At 52.0% G+C, this 21,103-nt stretch overlaps 8 protein-coding genes across 8 annotated transcripts; 4 read left to right on the top strand and 4 right to left on the bottom strand.

The window, feature by feature from the left end:
• Positions 1–587: 587 nt before the first annotated feature.
• Positions 588–2,249, bottom strand: BBA_04908 (penicillin-binding protein; the record flags this gene model as incomplete). The annotated part of the gene is made up of 1 exon (XM_008600005.1): positions 588–2,249. One exon carries the CDS (start codon positions 2,247–2,249, stop codon positions 588–590), a length of 1,662 nt encoding a protein of 553 aa, XP_008598227.1.
• A 923-nt stretch (positions 2,250–3,172) lies between these two features.
• BBA_04907 (YhhN family protein) lies at positions 3,173–3,856 on the top strand (the record flags this gene model as incomplete). Its single annotated transcript, XM_008600004.1, has 1 exon — positions 3,173–3,856. One exon carries the CDS (start codon positions 3,173–3,175, stop codon positions 3,854–3,856), a length of 684 nt encoding a protein of 227 aa, XP_008598226.1.
• Positions 3,857–4,615: 759 nt separating this feature from the next.
• BBA_04906 (Nicotinamide N-methyltransferase, putative) lies at positions 4,616–5,681 on the top strand (the record flags this gene model as incomplete). Its single annotated transcript, XM_008600003.1, has 3 exons — positions 4,616–4,857; positions 5,038–5,205; positions 5,312–5,681. 3 exons carry the CDS (start codon positions 4,616–4,618, stop codon positions 5,679–5,681), a joined length of 780 nt encoding a protein of 259 aa, XP_008598225.1.
• A 1,168-nt stretch (positions 5,682–6,849) lies between these two features.
• On the top strand, positions 6,850–7,887 carry BBA_04905 (uncharacterized protein; the record flags this gene model as incomplete). The annotated part of the gene is made up of 1 exon (XM_008600002.1): positions 6,850–7,887. One exon carries the CDS (start codon positions 6,850–6,852, stop codon positions 7,885–7,887), a length of 1,038 nt encoding a protein of 345 aa, XP_008598224.1.
• A 582-nt stretch (positions 7,888–8,469) lies between these two features.
• BBA_04904 (uncharacterized protein) lies at positions 8,470–8,957 on the bottom strand (the record flags this gene model as incomplete). The annotated part of the gene is made up of 2 exons (XM_008600001.1): positions 8,470–8,592; positions 8,784–8,957. The coding sequence occupies 2 exons, from the start codon at positions 8,955–8,957 to the stop codon at positions 8,470–8,472; spliced, it is 297 nt and encodes a 98-aa protein (XP_008598223.1).
• A 3,212-nt stretch (positions 8,958–12,169) lies between these two features.
• On the top strand, positions 12,170–12,958 carry BBA_04903 (rasp f 7 allergen; the record flags this gene model as incomplete). The annotated part of the gene is made up of 1 exon (XM_008600000.1): positions 12,170–12,958. One exon carries the CDS (start codon positions 12,170–12,172, stop codon positions 12,956–12,958), a length of 789 nt encoding a protein of 262 aa, XP_008598222.1.
• A 2,713-nt stretch (positions 12,959–15,671) lies between these two features.
• On the bottom strand, positions 15,672–18,198 carry BBA_04902 (uncharacterized protein; the record flags this gene model as incomplete). Its single annotated transcript, XM_008599999.1, has 2 exons — positions 15,672–17,777; positions 17,845–18,198. The coding sequence occupies 2 exons, from the start codon at positions 18,196–18,198 to the stop codon at positions 15,672–15,674; spliced, it is 2,460 nt and encodes an 819-aa protein (XP_008598221.1).
• A 497-nt stretch (positions 18,199–18,695) lies between these two features.
• BBA_04901 (uncharacterized protein) lies at positions 18,696–20,325 on the bottom strand (the record flags this gene model as incomplete). Its single annotated transcript, XM_008599998.1, has 2 exons — positions 18,696–19,196; positions 19,243–20,325. 2 exons carry the CDS (start codon positions 20,323–20,325, stop codon positions 18,696–18,698), a joined length of 1,584 nt encoding a protein of 527 aa, XP_008598220.1.
• Positions 20,326–21,103: the final 778 nt, after the last annotated feature.

Below are 21,103 nucleotides of genomic sequence, written 5' to 3'. Positions count from 1 at the left end.
GTTAATCTTAGTTTATAAATATAAATCTTTTTTAGTTTTATAAAGATTTTTTTAAAAAAATAAGTTAAAATATATTATTAAGATAAATAAGTATTTTATTATATTTAATAAATAATATTTCGTTATATAAGTAAATAGTAATATTTAATACTATTCTAAAGTAGGTTAATTTTGAACTTTTAGCGTTACTTTTAGAAGGGCACTGTATATATAACAAAAGGATGCCTCTACGGCGGAGCATGGGTAAAACGATTGGATTTCCACGTTGCTTTAGCTCAAAGCTCATCATTAACACTGCAATGTACTTGGACTGCCCCGTCAAGTGCCAGTCAAAGTGGATTTTAGAAGAATCCATTCTCGTCTTAATCAAGTTCACCTTGGCTCAAGTGACGTCGATAGGTATTATATGTAACTTGCTAGGTTATTGTGAAACATTGAAGCTGAATCTGAGTAGAATACAAAGTACGATCAGTAAAAAAATATACAAGTAAACTCATTTAATAATCATATCCTAGATCTAAGTGAAACATCAAATCTATCTAAAGTAAAGTCACTACCTATAATCTCATCTTTTGGATCAAGTTGACTTATAACTCTTTACTACTATGGTCAGCTATTCTATTTTGTATGTTGCTACTTGTGAGTTTCTCTTGATTACTTCCCCACTCTAAAGCAACAATGTTACTAGTACCATTGGGAAGGAATTTAACTAAAAAGTAGCTTTGCTCCCATGTGGTAAATCTCGCGCGCCGAGCCTGCTCATCATGAGTGAGCGCCCACTCGAAAATGTCGCCATGGAGATGACGAAGCTCGTATTCTTGCGTCGCTTTTCCCTGAAAAGCGAGCTCCAAGACACCAGCTTTGACCTTATGCTGCTTGATGCGTACATGAAAGTTGCCGAGCGCGTTGTAGTAGTCGCCGCAATAAGCATCGAGTGGACGGGGGAGGTCACCGGGGTGTTCCTCCCGCGTCTTTTCGATTTCGGCCATCATAGCAGCAACATTACCAACCTTGCGTCGGCGAGCCTCGTTGGCAAGTTCGACATAGTCGGCGCTCGTCTCGAAACCATGCAGAGCGGCTGCAATAATTTGCGCGATCCAGTCCGCAGCGTCACTGAGGGGCATGGAGTTGGTCAGGACAACAAATCCCGATTCCGTTTCCGGGAAGAGATAAATGGCAGAGTAGTACCCCAAGCTTGCGCCTTGATGGTAAAAGGTGAGTAGGGATTTGCTTGGGTCTCTGGGATCGTTGATATAGGGAAGCTCGTCCCATTGGAAGAGCTCTGCATTGTCACCCTGAAGGCCAAGTACACTAGGCAGGTGAGTCTCAATCCAGCCCATACCGTACGATCCAAAACTCTCCATGGATCGATCTAGTGGGATGTGACCTTGGAAGAGCATTTCCAGATTACCCAGTGGGGTGGACTGCGGATCAATCCGGGATCGTAGCAGAGCTTGGCAATACTTGAGCATGTCGTTGACGGTCGAATACATGCCACCGGCCGTCTCAAACAGGCTTTCTAGAAATGGAAACTCCCTCGGAAGACATTGAGTACTTGCATCCTCGAGTGCAGCGTAGGCATCCGCAAAGTCAATATGTTCATCGAAAACGGGTCGCAGTGTAGTGTTGGAGAGGCCCAGAGGCATCAGAATAGATTCGCGAATGTACTCGTGCGCAGGCTTGCCCGATAGCTTTTCCATGACTTTTCCGGCCACACTGTATCCCCAGTTATTGTACAGCCATAACTGACGAAAAGGAGCAGCTACATCAAGCCGGGACACAATCGGCGCCACCTCGGACGGTGGAAGGATAAACTCCATATCACCTTGGAGGGCAACAGACATGTCCCCGGATAGTCCCGTGCGATGCGAGAGAAAATCGAGTAGAGACACATTTCCTTTGAGCTGCGGCTGCTGCGGTCGATACTCTGGCCAGATATTCTGTAGCGGTGTTGTCCAAGTCACAGTCGGATGGTTGTGGAGAAGCTGAGCCAGGCTGGCGGCGACGAAGCCTTTTGTCAGCGACCCCAGACCATACAAAGTGTCTGATGTCGGCGAAAGCTGCGCCTCGACATTTCGATGGCCAATGTTCTCGACGTAGATGCTCTGGCCTTGGTGAATGACGCCAATCGAGGCTGCGGGGACGCCAGAGATTTCGCAAACTTTGCGAATAATGGGAAGCGCTGCGTTGAGATGCTGCACAATAGCATCGGACTTCATCCTGAGGTCTTGCTGATCTTCCTGTGGCATATTGAAAAACAAACGCGCTCGAGTCTATTTGTTGGAATTTGAAATGGGGAGAGATGGCTCGGCAACGGCCGTCCCTCACACGTGTAAAGGGCAACCTGAGGTCGCTGCCTGGGAGCCATGGTTACACAGCTTATGATGGAGGAGAATTTTTGAAGAGCGAAAAACAGAAAAAGGCCAAAAGCCCGATTGCATTGATTCACGCACAAATTATTGAGCAGTATTTTCTCCGCAGCCAGTAAAACATTGCTTCCCTTTTCATGATTCATGTAAGCAGACTATACACAACTTGAAAGCAATCTTGTGTAAAACAGTCACGATTTGTATCAGAGGCTTGAGAGTTTTTCCCTTATCCTGGTTATAGTGATTAACAAGACTCTTTTTTTTTTCTTGTTCTTTTCTTCAGGTTGTAGCCAATTACAAAGCGGGATCACGGAGCATCTATCGTACCTTTCAGGACTTTTGGAGTGGTGACCGTTCCTCCGTTTCTGGTCCGAACCCAGGTCCGTTTTTCTGGAAGCTAGCTCATCTAAAGTCCCACGGCCTGTTATTCCCCCAGGCGGCTGATTGTGTGTGCCGGGCTCCGATTCAGACCATGACGGATCTCGCACTGGATACTTACCGGTAACTAGGCAGGTCCATGCCTGTCAATTCAGGTCCGCTAGCTAAAATCAAGCAACGAAAAGGAGTGATGGAGTTTAATCCGCGAGAGACCATCAATCAGCTTTGTACATGGTCCGCGCTGAATATACTTTCGATACTAATTTTCGCCTCTTCTAGTCTCTCGTATTCGCAGTTCAGTGCCTCGGCTCATGCAACAGCAACATCCGGGCCAGCCGCAAGCCTAGTTAGTATAAATAGTCACAGCTAGCAAAGCTACCCACGAATTGTGTAATTGATCATTTTCATACAATCTGAAAATCCAGATGGAGCCTCGCATGTCTACCGATATCGATACCACAAGCGCGCTTTTGCAAGGCCTATCCGTTGGCGCCGCCATTATTTGGGCCCTCAAAGTACACGAGCCACCCAATCCTTTACGTTTCCTTGCCAAATTTCTCTCCGTCTCCCTACTCTCCCTTCTCGCTTTTCTACGCGGAGCTCCGACGCCTCTTGTTCTTGCACTCGGGCTTTCCTCCTTGGGGGATGCGTCTCTTGCGCTCGGCCGAGGGAGCGCAACACTTCTTGGCGCCATTGTCAATTTTCTGATCGCTCACGTCTTCTACATTGCGCTTTTCCGTCATCATGGTGCCAATTTTGCACTTCTTTTTGGGGACAGGTATCGCTTGCTTCTAAGTGTGGTGACGTTTGCCCACGGTTGTGTTGCGAGTTACCTCATCTTGCCTCGAGTGAAAGGCAGTATACGGCTACCGTGCGCTGTGTACGTCGGCGTGTTAGTGACCATGGCGCTGTACGCATATGCCATGCCCAGCAGCCAAATTGCTTTTGGTGGTGCTATTTTTGTTGTTTCTGATACTCTGATTGGCGTGAACCGATTTTATTTCAACGATGAGTCGGCCTACAGACTTCTTATTGAGCAAACTATCGCGGTGTTTTATTACTCTGCACAGTTTCTGATTACTAGTGGAGGCTTGAATTTACTGGCTTGAGAGCACCTCGTGAGGGCTTATATAAATACTTTTGCAGGCAAAGTCGCTTGGGCGGTGATCTTGGTCGAAGGATGAGTGTATTAATTATTACTACAGTGATAAGCATTATTCTTTTGATAGTGATGTTGATATAAGTCGGCGTCTTGGCATGTTAACGCCATCTCCACACAGTTGCAGCACCAGCCAGGTACGTACCCACGGTACCGCAGCCTCGCTACCGAGTAGGTATGGGTGGCGGTCAACAAATTATTCACCAAAACACCAAGGCGCGGTTTTTAATAAGCAGCCCAACAACACCACGACATCTGACCAACACCTGCATCGTAAAAGTTTGCCCTCAAAATGTACACTTTAATCTCTAGCGCCGCGAAAGCCGCACGCGATCACACGGCCTTGCTCACTGTATGCCACTGATAAGAAACTTGCTAGCCTTATCGGACCTTCAGCGGGACTCGAGCCGCCTCGTTACTAGGTAGGTAGGTAGTTAGCTCAGGGTCCAGAACGTTGCCCGAGGATCGGAATACTCATATAGGCGGTATTGCACAAAGACGGCATTGACAAACCTCTCCTCGAGAAAAAAAATCTGGCCGGCAATGACCATCAGTAGCCTGAAGTTTAGTATAATTGACAAGTCACTCGCTGTTGCCTTTAGCCACGAACCGGTAGCCCTTCACCCGCGGGGTTTTTTCCATCATTAATCAATCGAATCGCCTTCCCCTCCTGGGGTACCGAGAGCGGCCAGACAGGCGCAGCGCAGCCATGGGCGACCTCGCCGCCTCGCCACCTCTCGGCGCCATCCACATCAGCGAGGATTTCGCGCCCCTACCCGAGCTGAAGCCCGCCGGCAACACAGACATCACCTTTGACGGGCAGCTCGCGCGGCCGCTGCGGCTGCGCGAGGACCTGCGCACCGGCTGCGGCGGGCAGACGTGGCCCGCGGGCATGGTGCTGGGCAAGCACATGCTGCGCTACCACCGCCATGAGCTGCAACATGCGCGAATGTGAGTCTTGCGCTCTGGTTTCGGCGTCTACCTCTTTTTGTCAAGTCTTGGAGCGGGACGCAAGGCTTTTTGTGTTTCTTCGAGTTCACTCTAGCCGCTAGAAGCCGATGACCAAGCTGGCAAACGGGGGGCGTTGCAAAACGATGAGAACTGGCAACATGGCTGACTGGATGAATGCAGACTAGAACTCGGAGCCGGCGGTGGGCTCGTCGGTCTGGCTGTGGCCCTAGGCTGTGGCGTCGAGAGCCGACTTATGCTGACCGACCAGGCCGAGATGCTGGAGCTCATGAAACACAACATTGCCCTCAACGAAGTTGGCAACAAGGCGACCGCGTCGATATTGAACTGGTACGTCTTGGCATCCTGCAGCAAGAACCTTCCTCCTCTTGCAATAGCAAAAGAAGCTGTCTTCCCGCGACGAACCATGTCCTTATTTCGAGAATCGTGTGTATAGGGGAGAACCGCTGCCGCAAGAAGTCGTCGACTACAAGCCCGACGTGATTCTGGCCGGCGAGTGCGTCTACTTTGAGCCGGCCTTTCCGCTGCTCATGCAGACGCTGCGCGACCTCGTCGCGCTCAACCCCGACGTCGTCATTTACTTTTGCTTCAAGAAGCGCCGCCGCGCCGACATGCAGTTTGTCAAGATGGCGCGCAAGGCGTTTACCGTCGAAGAGATTTTCGACGACGACCGCCCCGTCTTCTCGCGGCAGTCGCTGTTTCTCTTCACTTTTACGGCCAAGCGCGGAAAAGCGGCTGGCGGTACGAGACTGACGGAGAAGCTGGCAGACGAGGCCGCGGCAGCAGCAGCACCAACGACGGCCTGAGTCGGTCCGGGTCGAGATACCACGCGCCAACCGTGACGGTCCGCTTGGGGAGCACATTGCTCGATTCATTTTCCGTCGGCTGTCAATTTTTTAATAACCTCATATATGCTTTCTTTGTATCGAATCACGCACCATCAACGTTTTTCCACAGCCAGCCTCCATTTCCTCTTAGGCTAATGTTCGTGGGTGGCTGGGTCTGGAATATGCCGCCTGGGGACAAGCACCCGGAATGTCGGGCATCTGGCCGCAGAATTCTCCCACAATCCGAGTTTTTTTCCCTCTGACTGATGCATCGAATCCGACATGGCAATCTAGGTGATGAGCATGGCAGTACGGATAGTGTGCCATGGTACAAGAAGGATGGAGACGAGCAGGGCAGCAGCAGCCCACACAGCGTCTTTGTTCTTTTTCTTCTCCATGCTCCATGCTGACATGCAGCCACTGCACGTGGCTACACCTACATTTTCTTGCCCCTCTCCTTGTCAACCATTCTTATTTCACTTTTTTTATTTCGCCTTGCTTCTCGGCATCCTCCGTGAAGAGTTCTTGTAAGGCGCATAGGAATACATGGCATATATACATACATACACTGGGCGAGATGTAATACACACCCTCGTTGTCGACACATTCACCAGCCCGACCGGGCTCCTACTCTGAGACCACGTTCAAGCTTATTATAGGCTATTGTTGGGCGGCCGCTACGCCCCAGCTAAGAACAGGATTAAAATCTGACAAGTCCCCAAGGCTTCTCCCGGTCCAGCTCGCCCCAGCCTGGGGCTGCAGTCCCCAGGTCAGATAAGAATCGGGCCAGCGCCGAGGAGAATTAAGCTTAGGGAAATGGTCCTCGATTAGGCAACTGAGCAGCGACATGGGCGCTTGTGCCCCCCCCCAGGTCACGTCAAATTACCAACGTGGAGAATGGGGAGCATTGGGAAAAGTGTTGGCTTTCTGTTTCCGAGGTATATATGTATTGTGCGTGTTGCCTCTTTTTGTTAAACTTTTCAGATTGTGATGGGTGTTGATTGATGTATTGGTACAAGTTGGGCAATATACTCACGCCTCTCCTTCACTTATACCTTTCTGCACAGGCACCACCTCAGACCCCTCACTCTTTACATAATCCTTTCTTCTTCTTCTTTTGCCCTGCTTCTTCCTCTTGCTGCAGACAATGCGACGCAATGGCCTAGCCCCATCTCCATCTTTCACCCTCTTCAGCCAACTCCCCTGCGAGCTGCGCCTCCAAATCTGGCAAGACGCCCTCCCCGCATGCGAAGGCAGCGCCGTCTACTTTTACCGCGACTGGAAGTGGGAGCCCTCGATCCCCTCGCCGTCCTCACCGCGCCGCCCAATCCTCGAAACCGACGCCGAGCTCGCCTGCGACGTCGTCCACCCGCACGTGCCCGTCCACCACCTGCCCCACGTCTCCGTCTGCTACGAGGCGCGCGAGGTTGCGCTGCAATGGGCCGCGCGCCACGGCCTGAGCCTGCAGCTCCACGAGCGCGCCTGGGACGAGGAGCACGACGCGGGCGGGCGCGTCGTCGTGCGGCCCTGGCATCCCGGCCGCGGCGACTCCGTCTACGTGGGCCGCGAACGCTGGGACGACTTTTGCCAGCGGCCCTGCACGTTTCCCTTTGACGGCGCCGCGGCCGTCTACTACGGGACTGTTGACGGCGGGTACGCGGCGATGCCTGCGCCGTCAACGTCGTCGTCGTCGGCCGCGGCGGGAGTTGGTGGTGGTGGTGGTGGTGGGCTGTTTGCGCGGCCGACTCCGCGCAGCGTCGAGATTCGCGCGCTGGCTGTGCCCGCGGCCAATGTACCCGTGCGCGCGCTCGCCGGGTTGCTGCACTGCCTGCCGAACCTGGCGCGGCTGCAGCTCGTGTACGGCGCGCTGCCGCAGCCGCACGAGCGCGAGGACGAGGCGCTCGTGCCCCGGCGCTGGACGCTCGTCAGCGCCCATCATTGTGAAGCGGGCGGCGTCAGGCCGTGGCGCTACACCGACGCGCCGATGGGAGGCGGACGGTATGCGCCGTGCGAGGAGGCGCCGCTGGAGGGCGAGGCGCTGCGCAGGCACGTGGATGAGGTGGAAAAGAGCCTCCTGAGAGAGGTGAAGAGGTGCGAGGTGGAGAGCGAAGCTCGCGACGCCGTCGAGGGCGACGACAGTCTGCCGTTTACGCTGGAAGCCGTGGTGCTTGTGCGGGAGTCATGACTCTTGGCCAGGGACTACATGACTCCTTTCCAATTTTTTTTAATTATTTCTCAGACATTGAGACAAATCATCATCTGCTTAATGTACAAGTCCTTGCCAAGACGCCGTGTACATATTGGCTAATGGTGTAATAATCGAGCTTGCGGGCTGAACGGGACCATGTACATGCATGTTACATCAATATTCAATGCACATAGCAAACATGTTCATGAATCATTCTTACCAATCATGCAAGCATCATGGGTCATTACTCAGGAAGGAAACAAAAGATGAGGTTAAAAAATTGGACACATGGTCTGTTCATGCGTCATGCAATCAAGGGACATGTGATATCTGCGCAAAAAAAGAACAACAACGTTGCCACGCTCACCAGTCAGACATGCAGCAACGCAGCTGTTCAATTGCCGAAGAATAAACCCGGGTAGATTGGTGCCTGCTGCATGCTGCGGTGCAGAAATTGACAGCACAGAGTGTGGCACAAGCCTCGTCAGTTTTTTTTTGTTTCGGCCGGCAGGCAAAGATAAGAGGGTGACGGCAACATTTAATTACAGCAACAGGGCAGCTTTCGGAGTGAATTAAATCTCAGTCCATGATTTCAGGCATCAGCGCAATTCCGAGTCCGTACTCCCAGCTCTTCGTCAAAGGATACCGCCGGCTGTCGGGTTTAGCGTGATCAAATCCGACAAGCGCGAAGCTATACTCTAGCTAGAAACTGGACCGGGAAGACGCCTTGCCGATTGTGTGCGTGCGTGTCTCCAGCATTAGCCCAAAAAATGGCATGGTTACATGCATTAAACTATGAGAACGCCAGTCTTATGACATCTGTCAAGTGAAGTGGCGGCTAGACGACGCGCATGGAGGACCGGTTTTACAGTTCCATTCTTAGCATGGCGTACCAGAGCCGAGCCTTGCAGCGTAAGCATAGCTTGTACAGCTGAGGCGGCCAAGAGAGGGAGAAAAGGCGCGCGTGCCCATGCAGCGAGAATGATGGGGTAGACGGTTTTGCTGACACTGATGGTAATTTGGAGAAATTTAGTGGCGGCCGTTGCGACGGTTGCTGGTCGAGCCATGATGAAGGCGCCATATTTAGAGGTGGTGGCGCGCGCAGATTGAAGGGTCGCGCGGCAGGCAGATGAGTCAATCAAGGGATTTCTGCAGCGATTTCATACAACTCTGGCGAGACATCCAAAGATTGACTACTGCGAAGCCGGATTTGCACTGAGTTTATACAGCCACAAGCATGAGCTGCATTGCCTGCCCCTACACAGGGTGACAGAATATGACCAGCAAGGGTGTCACGTTGGATATTCGCATCTACAACTGGACATGTGCTGGGATAAGTGATGCAGCTGCATCTCTTCAACGTTGGCATGTGAGAATGCCAAAAATCAAGCCCTACCTATCGAGCAGTTTTGCCGAGCAGGTTGCCATCCGGCGCTGCGGGGGACAGCTGTAGACGCGGTCGGGCACAGATGGGGTTAAAGGGTCGATCACGGGTCATCTGTTGACGAAGCGCCGCAGCTGTGCACATGTCTCGTTGTGCCGCACTGCAGAGGTAAAATAGACGGCTTAAACAAGAGCGGCGCTCAGTTAAAAGGTGGTGGTGATGGTGATAGCAGATGGTCGTTGTCTTCGTCTGGTCCGTCGAGGGCGGGCTGACGGTTGACGGTGAGATGTGCGGGGCACAAGGCAGACAAAACAGTCTGAGTTGCGAGTCGTCTGGTTGTACAAGACGTCGTGATACGGCAACTTTGTTCGAGGTGTGGGCGGCATCGTATCTCATTGGACGGCTGCAGGGGTTGAGTGAGCATGTTGATGGTTGATGGTGTTGGGCATTGTTTCGACTGATTCAGCTTTGACTGATTCAGCACAGTTGCAGACCCTTGGCGCCTTTACGTCCGAAATAGCAGCAGGTTGTTTCCACTTTGTATCTATCTCGAACGTCAAATGAGATGAGTCAGAGAGTCATCTGTCAAGAAAAGCCAACTGATGCCGTTGAAACAAGTGCCCCCGCGCGATGTTTCTGTACGACTATGCGCCGAGAAAAAAGACTGTGAGACATGAAAGACTACGTCGAACATGCAGAAGAAGCGTGTCTTTTGCCAGCAAAGAAAACACCGTTGCACGGCATGCCGCGCGGGAAAAAGATGTGCGGTTGGCATGTGTCGGTCTTGTCGCCAAGGGACGACGTGTTGCGTGTCTGTCGTATTAGGCGTGGCGCAAGAGTCAATAGATAAAGTGCTTGCGTGATGAGGGTCCTGAGGGCGAAATATGGAAAGGGGGAGGCTGACTAGGACAAAACGAGAAGAAGGGGAAGAGAGAAAAAATAACTTCCGTCTGAGGGAATACGCCAGAAAGAGAATAGCGCAAGGCACACGGCGTGAGCTGGCCAATCAGAGGTGACGAGTACCTGATGAACGCAACGGTGGAGAATTTATTAAATAAATCGATTTATTACTGATAGGTGCGGATACATCTGGTCCGCTGTCCGTTTCGCCCCATTTTATACGAACAGGCCAGAGGCCATCCATCCCAGCCAGTTTCAAGTTTTCGGACCATCTACGGATACCAGATCGTCTTAGGTACGGATACTATTACTACAATTTATCCGTCTGACTTGGCATCAAAAATCTTGTTGGCAAAGCTGCCTGGTATGCGCCACATGTGTTGATGGATAATTGTGCTCATGTGTACCAAGCACATACACATGCACTGAACCGCAAGTCATTGACCGGTTCAAGGTACTTCTTCTAATGCGTGAGTTGCGTGCACGCTGCAGAGGGCAACCTTGCCCTGGTCTGGGCTGTGCCAATGACATTGACAGGCCCTGGGCCGTCGAGCCGTGCACCCGTGCACCCGTGTAACCGTGTGGTGTGCAGGGCTCTGTGACTTGTCGGCTGCGAGGTGCGGTAATATGGTACCTGCATTGCGTTGTTGCAGTCTTATTGGGGGGGTGTGAAGAAGATAGGTGAGTGGTTTGTTGGCAAATGGCCAGGATCACACGGATTACGGCCGCAGAACTGCATTGAAGCAGATTTTTTTAGAACAAAAATCAAAAAGCATTACTTGTACGGAGAGGTTGATACCGCCCGAAAACCGCGCACGCATGTCGCAAAACAGAAACTAGATTCTAGACCGCCCAACAGGCTCCAGCAAGAAACTGTCACTGCCCACAGCGGCCTGTTTTTCTCCGTAGCGGGCTAGTGAAAATGGTCCACTCAGGCGATGAGAACTTAGAAGTGGGCAGACGAACAGATCAGCCCCAAGTTCTATTCGCGGTCTGTTCCCAAGCATCTCCACTAGGTGCCTGCTCAGGACCTACCATTGGTTTGAGCCTCAGTCAGCCAAGTAGCTATGGGCCCGTGGCACAAAGCGCCGCCGCCCACAGCCAGACATGCAGGCTACTTACTCCTCCCTCTGTGCCTCTCTGCTGCTACTGGGTACAGATTCGCCCCTTGCCAGTTGACTGTCCCCTGGAAATCCCGCTAGTCAGGCCCTCGGGGGACAAAACGGACCGCGCATCGAGCCCAGAAGGCTCACTTCGTCTAGCAGTAATCATCTTAAAATATAATCTAAGATGTAATTTTTAGACTACTATATCTATACTTTAGTAGCTAAGGAATTTACTAGTATTTATCTTATAATTTTAAAACCCTAGTCTAGTGAGGTGAGTGACGGTCCCTATGGCAGGTGTTGAGGCTCATCGGCGGTCTGTTTTGTCCCCCGGGTGTCAGGTACCCCTCCTCTGCCACGAAAGCGGAAAAAGGCTGTTTGGCAGTGGCATGAGTGGCTGGCGGCAGCATGCTTCTGTGTGTACCTTGATTTGGGCTGCTTAGTCCCCTGGATGGCACATTCCCAACTTCTGCTCCACCCCTCCCGCGCCTCGACTTGCATCGCACCGCACGCAAACACATTCCCTCCCTCTTCTTCTTGCGTTCTTTCTTCTACTCTCACTTTTCTTTCCTTCCTCCCCCTCACTTACCCCGACTTTCCTTTCTGCTCGTCGTGCTTCCCTCCTTTAAGCCCGTCGACGCATTTGCATAAAACAAAAAACGTTCCTTCTCAACTCACATATATATTCGTCCGTCTTTCGTCTTCTCACGACAAACATCACGCCTACGCGCTCACGTCTCAAATCTCACACTCCTTGCTTGGCTGCGCCAACAACAAACACAATTACTCTCAGTCCTTATCCTGAACTTGCTTCGCTGTGCCTAGCTGCGCAACCGCCTACAACAACCACAATCAAGTCGCTTTGATAGCCAGATACCACACCGCCAACATGAAGTTCGTTGCTTTCGCTCTCTTCGCTGCCGCCGCAGCCAAGCCTCTCAACCGTCGTGGCACCGTTACTGTCACCGAGGTCGAATGGGTCACCAAAATCGAAACTGTCACTGAAATCATCGACGTCAGCACCACCACTTTTATCACTCCTGGCCAGTCCGTCCCTACTGCCGACGCTACCCCGATTGTCCCTGCGCCTTCTGACGGCCAGTTCTTTGAGACTGCTTCGATTTCCCAGAAGCAGCCCGAGCAGACCTCTGTCGCTGCTCCTGCCCCCCCTCCCCCCCCTCCTCCTCCTTCTTCCACTGCTCCCCCTCCTCCCCCTCCTCAGCCTACCGCCGAGCCTGCTGCTCCTGCTCCTCCTCCTCCCTCTCGACCCGAGCCTGCCGAATTCGGTGCGGCTCCTCAGTCTTCTTCCACCAGCGAGGCGCCTGCCCCAAGCAGCACCAGTGGCGGCGGCGGCGGCGGCGGCTCCGGCGAGCACAGTGGTGAGATCACTTACTACGCCGTCGGTCCAGGTGCTTGCGGACCAGACGACACCGGCAAGGATAATACAGACAACATTGTCGCCCTCTCCAGCAAACTCATGGGTCCTCTCTCTAACAATAACCCCATGTGCAACAAGAAAATCAACATCTTCGCAAATGGCAAGTCCATCGACGCCACGGTGCGCGACAAGTGCCCTAGCTGCGCAGAGGGTAGCATTGATGTCAGCGAAAAAGTCTACAAGTTTCTCTTTGGCTCGCTTGACTCAGGTCGCGAGAAAATGACCTGGTCTTTTGCCTAAGCACTCCGGTTCGGCAATCTCCTTTGAATGTGCACTGCGAGGCTGGCGCCTTGCGCACATGAGCCGCTCTCTCAACCTTGTCAGGACGAGACCTGCAGAGACGCTCAACATCACTTCCAGAAACGGCGAGGCCTTTCATTCGTTCTTTACCTTTCACGTATATAAACTTTTTCGTCGTACGCTCTTTCTCAGCTCGGTCTGATGTTGATGGTACGCTATGAGACACGCCAACAAACAGACAAGTTTTAAAAACACAACACATACGGGGTTAGATGCGGGAATCATTGATGACTATGTCACTGAATATAGCCAGTTGAATACATTGCGATCTAAAAACCAATTGCTACTAGGAATGACTGTTAATCGGCATAGTACATTTGTAGCTCCAGAAATAATGCACTCCACCAGAAGTGGCCATCAATACAACCCAGAAAACAAATTTTTCACCTCAATATCTTAGCGCATATAGCATACACTGAATCTCAATTTTGATGAGCTGATCATTAAAGTTTATATATCAGACCCGGATTCGGTCGCAGCGCCTCGCCGTTCTTGAGAATCCCACAACGAGAGGCCCAGCGTCACCTAACTAGTACGCGGTCTCATTTCTAGTCGAAGGCGTCAATGACCCGTCTCGGCGGCTGTTGCTCGCAGTGAGGCTGCATAACAAAGGCATAAGGCCAGGAAACTCCCATTTCGCGGCATTTTCTCCCTTGAAGAAAGATGCTGACATTTTTTGCTCGTCGGAGAGTGAAATGGCAATCCGGGCGTTTGCTTTGCGCAGTCGCTAGGGCCAGGGATACGTACCCCGTCTGGTCTGATGATTTTTTTTTTTTTTTTGTGTCAGTGTGGTCGGACGAAATTTTTTTGGTTACGCGATTATTTACTTACCCGGTATGGAACAACGCAAATTGATTACACGATCTTTTAGCGGGCTATGTAGACCCGTCTGTTAATCGTAGATATATGGGCAGGTCAATTTCGGATCTTTAATTAATTTGACACCTGTAATTAGCGTATGAATGAACGCACGGATACGGCACGGCAATAATCTACCAGTACTATTATTAACAGGTTGCTTGGTATAGTAGTTCCTTGACTCATGTAAACGCATGCTAGACTCGGGAAAGCCCGCGAGAGTGGATGACGTTATTGCCAGGTCCTATAGTTCATAATTTCAAGCCGAAACATATAGCGCAAATAACAAAAAAAAAAAAGAAAAGTACAAATATCGAAAGGAACAGAGTGCTGGGGAAGAATAGGATCAAGTAGGTTATATTGATTTAACAGATAAAAATAGATATAACCAGCCAAAAAAACAAGTTGCTTGATGAGAATGGGATTCGAACCCATGAGGATTGCTCCACCAGGAATGATGCTAAGGTGACCTTAACCTGGCGCCATAACCAACTCGGCCATCTCACCGATCGATGAAAGAACTGGATTTATTTTGTACTATACAGGTCAAGCCACCTCACATGGGCCGCTACGCGACTTTCTTGTCCAACAATTGCTGTTCATCGTTGGCGGGAGACATAAGGCCGACTCCACGATTCGGTCACAGTAGGTGTACACGTGTCATCCTCTGTCTTTAGACTCGACGCAGACTGGATTTTAACATAAGTAAAAAGAAAACAAGAAATCCATCGTCATGGCAATGGCGCTGAATCACGGACATGGGTGAACAGGCCAGCATGTGCAGTCGCAGGCGGGCGATCAAGGACGTGGTGAGACAGTCGAGAGTGAGAAGATGCAAAATATGCACCAAACTCAAACTCGACCAGATACCACAATTATGCCGGTGTGTTATGACGAGACGAGCAAGAAGAAGATATTCTGCAGACGGGTAGCCCGTGTATTCAACTCTGTTGTTGGCACCATGGCACCCACTGCCGATTCGTGTAGAGGACGACCAAGCACTCTGCCCATGGGAAGGCTCGTTCGTCAGTCACTGCGCGGATTGCTACGCGTGACCCGAGACACTCAACTTAGCCTACAAAGAACTCAATCTATGAACTATATATGTTCCGTACGCTTGGGTGCCGACAGTGTCTCGCCCGGCTCACCACGCAAGCCTCCAAAGGATTCAATGTCATGGCACCAGGACGCAACGGCAAGATCAGGCGAATTTTGTTAAGCCTTGATTCACTCAATTAGTGCAGCTGAAAAACATCAATCGGTGAGATGGCCGAGTTGGTTATGGCGCCAGGTTAAGGTCACCTTAGCATCATTCCTGGTGGAGCAATCCTCATGGGTTCGAATCCCATTCTCATCAGATAATTTGTTTTTTTGCCCTTCTGCGCCGCTGAGCGCAAAAGTTCCTCTTTTCTTTCTTTTTTTTTTTGGCTTTCGCAATAAAGAGATCCATGCCTTTGCCACTTCAATCATTGCTCAACATTGGCTGTTGTGCCTCGGCCGAAACCCACGACCGCAAAGCGTACCTGCTGCTTCTTCACCAACCGCACGATTTGACGCTTTATCGATCGTCATTCACATCGACCGGTAAGACTGCAGATATGTGTATAGCGCGAGAGTCGTCACTGCCCAAGCCGAGCGACTCTCGATTACCCTCGGCAGTAGTATCATTGCTAGAATCGACGCCTTTATGCACCCAGAGCTAAAACTCCAATGCCGCTAAAGCCAGAAATATGATCAAGTCCTTGCAAAGAGTGCCTGACAAATCATGAAACCACATTGATCAAATACAAATTTTTTACAGCATGCTGAGCAAATCTTCCACATATCTCCGCGTGTCGACCCCAATCCCTTGCGCAAGCCTTCCCACAGACTCTGCTCCGCCGCCTCCCACCCCCAAGCTACCGCTGCCCGACGAGACGTGGTCGCTCGCGCGGCGTATCAGGAATATTTCCTTGCTCGTCGTCGCAGGGCCTAGCGCCATTATACCAGTCTCATCACCAGCGTCCGACTCGGGCCGAGGCGAGGGCGGTGCCGAGTCTCGCGCGTGCGGCGGTTGCGGCTGCGGCGTGACTCTGGACTCGGTCTCGCGCTGCACGAGCCTGGTCCAGACCACCCACCAACCGCGACTCGTCTTTTGCGTGCGCTCCAGATCCACGACGCGCGGCGACCGCGTCCCGCTGTACAGATTAAGCACGTGCAGGTGCGTGTTGACGGCGTCGGCGCGAGACCACCGCAGCGCGGCCGCGTGGTCGTCGGCCGGGTACAGGTGATCGGGTATGTTGGGCATGGTAGTGTGCACGGTGAGGTCGAGTGGATTCCAGACGAGGTCGTAGATGCCCGAGGCGCCGCGGCTGCCGCGGCCTGTATCCGGCCTCTCAGGGCGGTATTGTGTCGAGGCGAGCAGAGGCTTGCGCAGCGGCGAGAGCTGGTAGTGCAATGATCGATAGAGCGCATCCCACGCCAGTGAGTCTGTCTGCAGACGAAACAGGAAGAGGAAAATAAAAGGCCGATTGACATAGACTACTACTCGTAGCTTCTCCGCCTTGCTGTTTCCTTGCGTGTGTGCACCGGGACGCAAAGTGCCGCGCATCTGCACTTCCATAAGTGTGGCGCCGCCATCATCCGTTGGTCTGTGTGGCAGCTGGCCAACTTGACCGATACCGCCTTCATTGTCTTCTAGTTCGACATATATGGTTCGCAAAACAGTGCGGGAGTCGTGCTCGGTTTCTGATTCATCGGATGAAGCGTCGTCGCCGGCCCTACCATGCGCCTCCTCGATTTCACCTTTGAGGCCAATGAGATAGTGGCCTGCAGCTTCCTGGGACGGCGATGGCTTCGGCATGGGTGGCCTTTTCGGAGGCGCCGGCTCTGCTGCTTTCGAGCTGGGCTGTTTCTTTTGATCGGCGGCTTGCTCCGTGGAAGGTCCAGAGAGAGCGGAGACGCCGGGAATGGTCCAATACTGACCGTAGCCGAGTTTCAGATAGCTAACCATCTTATCCAATTTGCCATCTTCAGTTCCAGTAGCAGGTACTTCAGAAACTTGACCATCTTTGCCTCCCTCAATCGGTTCAGAGGTCGTTGTACTGCCGGCTGCGTTGGGGGCCGGATCAGATTTTTGGGGTTTCAGTGTTTTGATGGTCGATTCGCTGCTTTGCGTCGAAAGTACCTCGGGCTTTGTTTCACTCAAGTCATCTGAAGTGGCCTCGGAGGTCTTTGGGGCATCGATCTGAGGGTCAGTCTTCTTCGTTCGAGCCTTGCGTGTCGAAATCGGGCTCTCAATCACGCCATATGCGTGCTCACCCCAAGCATAGAGGTCCTCCATCCAGTGCGTCACGTCCCTCAGCGATTTTCTGGACAGCGCGCCTGTACCTAGGAATATGGCTCCATCGTCGGTAGAAGGCTCCCTGCCACTGCCAAGCCAAGGCGCGGCAGCTTTGCCCTTTGATCCCGTTTCATCATCACTTTCGATGCCAAACTTGGACACTACAACGTCTACGAGACCCTCAGTTCTGCCGACCAGGCCTTCGAGAACCTCTCGCTCGCCGCTGCCGCGCTCTTCTTCACCCACGCCGACACCAAGCTCGCCCGATGCCGCGATATTAATGCCTTGATAGATGTCTCTAGCAGGATTTCCATGTAGTGAGACGCTCCACGTCGACAAGTAGAGATCCCAGTAGCGACTGAGGACAGCCACAAATCTGTGTCGTGGAAGACGCAAAAAGAGCGAGCTCAGCGAGATATCGTGGTGCATCAAGAAAATGCGATGCGCGCGCTGGAGATCACGCAATACGAGAGCGGCGGGCTTCATCTCTTTGGTATTGTAATCGTATTTTTCCTCTCGCGGCTCATTATTCTTAGTAAGGAGCCGTGGTGGCAACGGCGTCTTGTTCAGATCAATGCTCTTTGCTATGGATTAGCGCGGGTCTTGTCCCGACATGACGAGCGAGCACTTGTACTCGTCAACTTACTGCTAAAATCCACCATCCAGACTCGAGCTCATGCACAACGACCCTGGTGGTCTCTGTTTCGATGCTATCTACGGGATCGCCGTCGGCGAAGCCCTGGCTGAAGCTGACCATGCCCTGCGCGAGACCAATCTGGCGCAGACGCTCGTTGCGTTCCTCGGGCGAGATGGCCTCGGTTGGGCGACCTCTGGTGCGCGCGCGGCGGCGCTTAGACGACGCGGCGGCCAGCGACGTGACCGAGGCATAGTAAACAATCTGATCGTCGATTGTATCGTCCGTGTTGCCGAGCGACGGGTTGTAGATGGCGAGGAAGCCCAGCTGCGCGGGGACAGGGTTGCCAGTCGCGGGGGCTGCCATGGCAGGCTATCGCGAGGATGCGGGCCCGAAAGCCTGCTGCAGCGATGCGGGTAAGCCGAGTGAAAATGGGCTGATCGGATTCCAACTCTCTATCAGGCCCAATTTCCCGCGTCGAACCTGGGCCGTGGCCGGTGGTTTGGTGAAGACGGCAAGATCGTGTGCCTAGCGGGGCAGATCTGAGAGTACGTCGTGGTGACGAAGCTGCGCGCCGACACCTGAGCCCAGTCGGTGCCGTGGCCTGCTCGTCAACCATACCTCTACATTGTTTTTGGGTTCGCAAAAACGAGCTTCTTATTTGTGCTTTTCTTTTTTAAAGAATTTTTTACTACTTATACAATATCGGTCTCGTTTTACATTGACAACAATTGGCAGAAAGCCTCGCTAGAATGACACGCTTGTGTGGAGCAAAGTACAACCGGGCCACAATGTTGGTCATCGCTGCATCGCCTACAAGCAGACACGCTTTTCTCGAGGGCAAACAAATTACTGTCATAACCTCATACATTGGAAACAAAGTTCCGCGCCGCGAATATCTTAGATGCGTCACTACGCTGCCCTACAGCGTCGTTTGGCCTTCTCTTCCTCTCAATGCAGCGTTCCTCGACAGTATCCTGCCCTTCCTCGCAATCGCTGCCCTCAACGCTCTTGAGGGGAACGACGCCAACCTCGCGATCCCGTTGGCGCGTGAGGTACCACAGCCACATGAGATAGAGGAAGAAGGTTGCAATGGTCAGCGGCAGCGTAATGGCCCAGTAGAGGCCAAACTGGGGCAAGAGGCCGACACCAATGGATGACGAGTCGGGGTCCGCCTTGTCCCATTTGAACATGGGCATGGAGAACATTGCCGAGACGAAGCTGCCCGGGAGGAAAAACATGGTGACAATGGCGAGCGTCTTCATCGAGGACGAGTCGCGGTAGCTGGCGCGCGCAATTTGGTGAGACGATTTGGCCAGCTCGATGCCGTTTGCATTGTCTTGCTGCATCATCATGTTGAAGAGCTGAAGATGTTAGCTTGATGACCAGATATTCTGAAAGCTGACTTACAGCATTGATCTGGATGTCTACGCGTTTCATGGTGTATTGCGTATCTAGCATCTGCATCTCGAGTCTCTCCTCGAGTACACCAACATGGTGTCGCAGGAGGTGTTGCACATCGCGCATGGCAGTCCCAGCCGCAGAGGCGTCTTTATCCAAGTGCCTGATGATGAAATGCAACACCTTTTGCATGGACGTACTTTTCCTGTCGATACTGGCAAGCTTGGTGGCTGAACCGCTGGCCCGCGTGGCCAGCTGGCTGAGCCTCGCGTGCGCCGAAGCTGCCACTCTATTCTCAAAGATGTGGTAGCCTGTTTTCGCTTCAATGTCTGAAACGACAACTTTGATGCGGCTTTGCGTCAAATCAATCTCGAAGCCGAGTTGCATGGCCAAGAGCAGTGCCGGGGTCATGGCGCTCGAATACAGGTCAGCGCAAAAGGGCGACCCTAATAAGCCCTGTAGCACCTGTTTCGGCGAGAAGCCAGGTGTAGATGATTTTTTGTCGGCTTTCTTGCTGGAATTGTCATTCACCTCGGCATCTTCCAACACGTATATGATGCCTTGGATAGCTGCGCATTGATTGGCGACGTCTGCGTCGACGTCTGTGTCGTTGCTGCGCACCTGCGACCACACCGCAGCCAACTTGGGAGCATGGTTGAAGGAGTAGCAACAAAGCTCCGAATTAGACTCCGTTTTGATCTTTGGTAACGCCGTCACGCTCGTGACTGTGCTTTTGAGATGTTCATGGGCCAGTTTCAGCCCAAAGGCCTTGATAATTTGGTCATGGATTTCCTTTGAGATGTTCAAAGTCCTCTTCTTAGCATTCCCCGTTTTTTGGACTGCGACTAGGACGAGCCGAAGGGCAAGTGTATGCAACGGTTTGGCTTCTGAGCTGGTACCGTTCTGCAACCATCCGGGTATTAAACTAGCATCAAGCTTGTGGAACAGTGGTGTAACTGCGTTGCTGTCCTTGTGCACCCAAAGCTCGTACACTTCGCAGACACAAGCATGACTATCGAATTCGAGGGCCGACCCCCTGGCAGTGGTTGCGAGCTGTCCCGCAGCAGCCAGCTTTTCGTAAATCTCATTCATGACGGGCATTCAAAAAGTGCAACCTTGAAGGACGTAAAAGACGGAAGCAAAAATTAAGGCTAGAAACATTGATGGCAAAAGAATGCTGGATCTCTCTGCTCGAGAGTTGGTTGCTGACCTGCGGACGACCTCTAGGCGCCAGCCCGGTGTGGCCGCGGCGGAGTGCATGCAGGAGCCAACCATGATGCAAGCTTCCTGCAGCGGACATGGCAAGCGAATGCAACTATTAATCAGTGGTTGCTTTTAGCGGTTCGTAGTCAACTAGATTGTTTACCTAGGTACCTAGGTAAGAGCGTTTGTGGCCAAATAAATGAAGAACGAAAGCCCCGCGCAGCGACTCGATTAACTTGACACTCCTAAATACCTGGGGAAATGTTTCTACTGTACAGATTAGGTACATAGGTAAGCAGGTTCCATAGATTGCGGGGACTGTGAGATTTGTGACAAAGAGCCCACAACTCTAATACTCCGTACCCTTTCAGGTGGGTGTTACGAACGAAGAAAGGACGCAAGGCAGCCGGGGAGGCGGCCCAAGGATACGACCAGGCGGGCGCCTACAAGTCGCTAGATTAGGACAGGAGGTCACGTGACTAGATCACTATAGAGCCTAGTAAGCTAGGCGTAATCTATAAAGGAAGGATTACTAAGATTATAGGTAATCTAGAGTAATCCTAGTCTATAGTAAAGAGATAAATAAGTACTTAAGGAAGAGGTATTTCTATAGCTAGGTAACGTGGTTAATAAGTAAGTCACGCAGATAAGCGAGTTACACACTCTA

The sequence above is a fragment of the Beauveria bassiana genome (genome assembly GCF_000280675.1).
Source record: "Beauveria bassiana ARSEF 2860 unplaced genomic scaffold BBA_S00012, whole genome shotgun sequence".
NCBI lineage: Eukaryota > Fungi > Ascomycota > Sordariomycetes > Hypocreales > Cordycipitaceae > Beauveria > Beauveria bassiana.
Note: the sequence above shows the minus strand (reverse complement) of the source record. Positions and strands in the feature narration are given on the sequence as shown.